The sequence below is a fragment of the Triticum aestivum genome, chromosome 3B, assembly GCF_018294505.1.
Source record: "Triticum aestivum cultivar Chinese Spring chromosome 3B, IWGSC CS RefSeq v2.1, whole genome shotgun sequence".
Classification (NCBI taxonomy): Eukaryota; Viridiplantae; Streptophyta; class Magnoliopsida; order Poales; family Poaceae; genus Triticum; species Triticum aestivum.
This window is the reverse complement of record NC_057801.1, coordinates 20,045,150-20,051,034: the sequence shown is the minus strand read 5'-3', so window position 1 is coordinate 20,051,034 and position 5,885 is coordinate 20,045,150. Positions and strand designations below refer to the sequence as shown.

General features: G+C 56.8%; 1 protein-coding gene across 2 annotated transcripts; it reads left to right on the top strand.

The window, feature by feature from the left end:
• The first annotated feature begins 2,674 nt into the window (after window positions 1–2,674).
• Window positions 2,675–5,516, top strand: LOC123068306 (beta-1,2-xylosyltransferease XAX1). 2 transcript variants are annotated; one of them, XM_044490874.1, is made up of 4 exons: window positions 2,675–3,069; window positions 3,180–3,434; window positions 3,711–4,961; window positions 5,138–5,516. In XM_044490874.1, exons 1-3 carry the CDS (start codon window positions 2,850–2,852, stop codon window positions 4,928–4,930), a joined length of 1,695 nt encoding a protein of 564 aa, XP_044346809.1. In that variant the 5' UTR covers window positions 2,675–2,849; the 3' UTR covers window positions 4,931–4,961; window positions 5,138–5,516. The 2 variants fall into 2 exon arrangements, with proteins under 2 accessions (XP_044346809.1, XP_044346808.1); XM_044490873.1 differs by having other exon boundaries at window positions 3,711–5,516.
• Window positions 5,517–5,885: the final 369 nt, after the last annotated feature.

Below are 5,885 nucleotides of genomic sequence, written 5' to 3'. Positions count from 1 at the left end.
GAGGCACCCGTTGGTGCCCTATGCCCCCGCTGTGGTGCTTCAGTACGCGGACGATACTCTGATCATCATGCGTGCCTGTGAGGCCGGGGCAGCTCGACTCCGACAGATTCTAGACATGTTTGCTGAGGCTACTGGGCTGCGGATAAACTTCTCCAAAAGCACGCTGGTACCGGTTCGTGTCGAGCTGAAGACTCACGAGCTGGTGGTGCGGGCCCTGGGCTGTGCAGTGGGGTCCTTCCCCCAAACCTATCTTGGTCTGCCTCTGTCCTGGGAGAAGTTGAGGTTTTCAGACTTCCTGCCGATGCTTGCCAAGGTTGACAAATACCTGGCGGGCTGGGCCGCCCGCCTCTTGTCGCCGGCGGCGTGCCTGGTCTTGATCAACGCTGTTCTTGATGCCCTGCCAACTTATGCCATGGCTGCTCTGCTCCTCCCACCTGCTCTGGTCCGCGAGCTGGATGCCTTGCGACGTGCTTTCCTCTGGAATGTGGCTGAACGGGCGTCGAGCGCACAGTGTTTGGTTACCTGGGAGCGCGTGTGCTGCGCCAAGTCTGAAGGTGGCCTGGGGGTTCGGAACCTGACCACGCAAAACAAATGCCTCCTGCTGAAGATGATTCACCGACTGCACGCCACCCCCAGGTCTACATGGGCGGAGTGGGTTTGGACGGCTGCGAATGGGCGCTCGCTCTTGGCACGTGGTGACCATGCCGGGGCGAGCAGGGCGGGGTGCTGGCAAAAATGCTCCCCATGTACCGTGCTCTCTCCTCTGTCGATGTTGGTGACGGATGCTCGGTTTCCTTCTAGTTCGACCGCTGGCTACCATGCGGGGCTCTTGCTGCAAACTTTCCCGCTCTCTTCTCGCACGCCACTACCGTCGAGGTTACGGTCTGGCGGGTGAGGGCCAACGGGCTGCGACACCACCTCACCCCCCGCCTCACAAGCGCTGGCGCGCGTGAGCTGGCCTGTGTCTCGGAAATGATGGCCTCAACGCCCCGTCGGGCGGGCGGGGACGAACGGACCCTGCTCGCTGCCCCGGGTGGAGGCATGTCTGCTGCCTCTGTGTATAGCCTGTTACGGTTCGGTGGCGCCATCGCCTCGTTCGCGTAGTTCATTTGGAATGCCCGGGCGCCGTCAAAGGTCAGGTTCTTCTGCTGGCTGCTGGCACAGCGGCGCATCCACACGAGGGATGTCCTGCTCAAGAAACACATCGTCGAGGCGGATGGGGCTGGGTGCCCCGTTTGCGCGAATGAGCTGGATTGTGTCGATCATCTTATACTCACCTGCTCGTTCGCGGCCGCTTTTTGGCGAAGAATTGGTGTCGACGTCGTTGGTGCAGAGCTGGGTTGCCTGGACCGGTTGGCGGCGTCGGCGCGCTCTGTTGTCCACTCTGCCCCTGAAGTTGTTATGCTATGCTGCTGGCACCTGTGGAAACACCGGAATGCGGTCGTGTTCCAGCGGTAGCCTCCCTCTCTGGCTCGTGCGCTGGCCTGCTGCAGGGACGACGCGCTGCTCTGGAGAGGCCGGCTGACAGCCCGATGCCGTGATCACGTCGACTCATGGCTGGCTGCCCTGGCGTAGCTAGTGTGTGTTCGCTTGCGCTCGCGTGTTCATCTCGCCCCCATGTATCTCTGTGTGAGTTGGTGTGTGCCGCCTTAACGGCTGCTTGTAATCATCGGGGTTTTTGCCCCCCCCCCCCCCCCCCTCCTTTGAAAATTAAAAAAAAATATGCGTCAGAACTCGATCTGCCTCTAATTATACAAAATGTCATTTGCAGACCATATATTCAAAACTGTTATGGGGTACAAAGGGGGCATTTGCCCCCCCCACACACACACACATTAAATTTATCCGATAGTAATTTATGGTTAAGTATATGTATCTCATAATTATTGTTTGCATTGTGTAATCACATATACATGGTGTAGTAAGGTTTTATTTGCTAATAAAATTACAGCTTTGATTTTTTTATACCTTTACAATAACTTTCATGATATACAATTATATACCAATGAAAGTATTTATGTTACCCTCTCATTGGCCCTAGGGCCACCACGATTCTAGGGCCGGCCCTGTAAGCGGTGCTGGAAGAAGTTGGAGATGCCGTGGAGGCCCATGTAGTCAGTTAGATAAGCGTGTGGTCCTGGCCGGGATTGTCCTTTTCCAGATGCGGGAAACAAGTATTTAGCAGAAATCAACGGGGATTGACTGGGATTTGAAAGTACGTGTGCCAATTTCAGGGATTTTGAGTTCAGGGTTTGATTTAAGATTGGGAGTGGGAATTCAAGGTTTATGTCAGACTCTCCTCTTAGTTAAATGTGCATTAACAAAAGGACAATAGGACGTCGGTATAACATTTTCTGCGAGTCCGGCGTCACGCAGGCGGAGCGGTGAAGGTTGCGGGCGTCACGCTCAAACAAACACGACACCACGACGATGTGGACGCAAACAAACAACCCAAGGGCTCTGCGTCGGCCACGGACGCGCTCTGCTCTGCTCGTCGTGACGCGGCGGCAGCACGGCGGCGCACCGCACCGGCCCGCTCGCTGTTTTCTCCCTCTCGTTGGGGCACGGGAGAATTCCTGTCGGTGCGGGCCACGTGAGTCAAACGCCGGCAGGGCGAGCGCGTGTCATGTCAATGGGAAAAGGCCACCACCACACGGTCGGTCACCGTCACCGGCCCCGGAGCTTTCCCCGTCATCCCATTCCCATACCCCCACGCCACGCGCTCCCCGCCACCACCTCTACTTCTCTCTCTCCACGGAGTGCATCCAGCCAGCTCTCTCTCTCTTTCTCCTTCCTTCGGCTGGGCGCCGACAGATCCCTGCGTGCCTGACGCTGCGAGCGCGCCCGGGATGGCGTCGACGACGGCCTACTCGCGGCCGTCCAAGCTGCCAGGCGCGGGCCCGGGGGAGCGGAGGCCGGCGCCGCCGCGGCTCATCCGGGCCTTCTTCGCCTCCGGCGCCAAGATCGAGCCCAGGAAGCTCGCCGCCGGCCTGCTCGCCGGCTGCTGCCTCGCGCTCCTCACCTACGTCTCCCTCGCCAAGCTCTACGCCGTCTACTCCCCCGTCTTCGGTGCGTGCTCTCCGCCCCGATCCACCAATTACTCAGCTCTAGTGCTACTGTACCACATTCGATCTAACATCTAACAATTACTGCTGCTCTGCTGCCGATTCCGCCGCCAGCCACCACCTCGGCCCTGCTCCAGAACGCCCCGCCGTCGTCCTCGTCGGCGCCGGGGGCGGTGGCCGCCCCGCGCCCGCCCGAAGAACTCGCATTTACTGGCGGCAACAACGGCGGCGGCGTGGATCGTGTAGATTTGACGAAGAAGGGCCCGGCGACGGCCGGCTCTCGACAGCCCGGGGTGCCGGACGCGGTCTCCAGAAAGGAACACGCCGAGAAAGCGCCGGCGCCGGCGAACACCTCGGCACCAATGCCATGTAAGTGAATCTCTTCTTGAGCTCTCTCTTTTTCTTGGCACCTTAATTAATACTAGAAGGAAAGCAGAGCAAAGTTATCAATCCCAGGTAGGCAGGCAACCTCTTTCAGAGATTCAATGCTCTGTACTCTGCAATCTGGGCAAAATTTGGTTGCCCACTTCAGTTAATTATTTTTCCCGGATTAGAAAAAGAAGATGTGCCACATCTCTCTCTAGAGAAAGAAATGTGGTTGCTAGATCTGCTGGTATCTAATGCGACTCTTGATGGTGGATTCAGCTCAGGGAGAAAGGAAGAGCAACAGCAGCAGCAATGCCGCCGCCGGTCCGATGAGCTGCGACGAAAATGGCGTGGACGAGGGGTTCCCCTATGCGCGGCCGGCGGTCTGCGAGCTGTCTGGCGACATCCGCGTCAGCCCCAGCCAGAAGACAATGTACCTCGTCAACCCGTCCGGCGGCGGCGGCTTCGACGAGAAGGGCGAGAAGCGGCTCCGGCCCTACGCCCGGAACGACGACTTCCTCCTGCCCGCCGTGGTGGAGGTGACTGTCAAGTCTGTCGCCTCCCATGAGGCCGCGCCACAGTGCACGAAGCAGCATCGCGTGCCCGCGGTGGTGTTCTCCGTCGCCGGGTACACGGACAACTTCTTCCACGACAACACGGACGTGCTGATCCCCTTGTTCCTCACCACGGCGCACCTGAAAGGCGAGGTGCAGCTGCTGATCACCAACTACAAGCCGTGGTGGGTGCAAAAGTACACGCCGGTGCTACGCAGGCTCTCCAGCTATGACGTGATCAACTTCGACGATGACGCCGACGTGCACTGCTTCTCCCGCGGGTACCTCGGCCTGTACCGCGACCGCGACCTCATCATCGCCCCTCACCCGACCCGCAACCCGCGCAACTACACCATGCTGGACTACACTCGCTTCCTCCGAGCCGCGTACGGGCTCCGCCGCGACCAGCCGGCGGTGCTCGGCGCGGAGCCCGGGATGCAGCCCCGGATGCTGATCATCTCGCGCGGCGGCACGCGCAAGCTGCTGAACCAGGACGAGGTGGCCGCCGCCGCCTCGGAGCTCGGGTTCAACGTGACCGTGGCCGAGGCCGGCGACGACGTGCCGGCGTTCGCGGCCCTGGTGAACTCCGCCGACGTGCTTCTGGCCGTGCACGGCGCCGGGCTGACCAACCAGATCTTCCTGCCGACGAACGGGGTGGTGCTGCAGATCGTGCCGTGGGGGAACATGGACTGGATGGCGACCAACTTCTACGGGCAGCCGGCGCGGGACATGCAGCTCCGGTACGTGGAGTACTACATCGACGAGGAGGAGACGAGCCTCAAGGACAAGTACCCAAGGGATCACATGGTGTTCAAGGACCCCAAGGCCCTCCACAAGCAGGGGTGGCAGGCGCTCGCCGACACCATTATGAAGCAGGACGTCAAGGTGAACATCACCAGGTTCCAGCCTTTCTTGCTCCAGGCCATGGACGAGCTACAGGAGTAGCAGCATCGCCTCCCCAGCCACCCCAGCCCAGGTAAACTCAGATCGCAGCCACCAAACACTGTAAACTCACAACAAGATGAAATGCGGAACAATGTAATGCTAGTGCTAGTCACTACTCACTACTCACTACTGCTGCTGCTGGAGAGGGTGATGATCTGAATCTGACCAAAAGTAGATGGTTGTTTTCTGTCATGTTGCGGATTCAAGGAACCTGCACTAGCGTGGTGGATGCGCCGTCGTGTTGTACAATCTGTAGTAAGGAACATCATGTTTGGGACGTGCGCGATCAATTTTGAGAGTTGCTGTTGTGTCGGAAGGCGGAGAGGTTTGACTGAAATTTGCACAGTGGAAGGAAAGAAGCATTATGGAATCGGTGAAATTTGTACACTGGAACCAATTGCGAATGTGGCGAGAGTGATATATGGTTGCTGGTAGGCTGGACAGTTATGCCTTCTGTTGACCCTCATGCGAGGCTTAACCTTATCTCAGTATTGAACAATTATTGTTGTTGTTCAACTTTGTGGCTGTTTAATATGAATATTTTCTTCTCAAAAGGCTTGGTGGCTTGTTATATATGTGGTTTCTACATATGTTCTATCACACCACATCACATACTGTCGAAAGGGATGAGAACTTAAAATATTTTCAGGTTTCATGTCGAACGACACCAGCATTTTCTATGCACATACTGTATGTTTCTATGTTATTAAATACTTAGGTTTGATGAAATTGCAACTTTGTGAATCTGCAATTGTGCCTTAACTATATTGCGATTTTTTATGATTACATCAGGTCAGTAATCTTACCTGTGCGTTCGTAATATTATCTGCTCCTATCTATGTATTTTTTCCCCCGGTGATGCATGTTATTAGCAGTCATATCTTTTCATATAACATCGATCATCGGTAAATTGCAGGGATGGTGTGCAAAAATTGCAAATATTCTTAGTCATGCC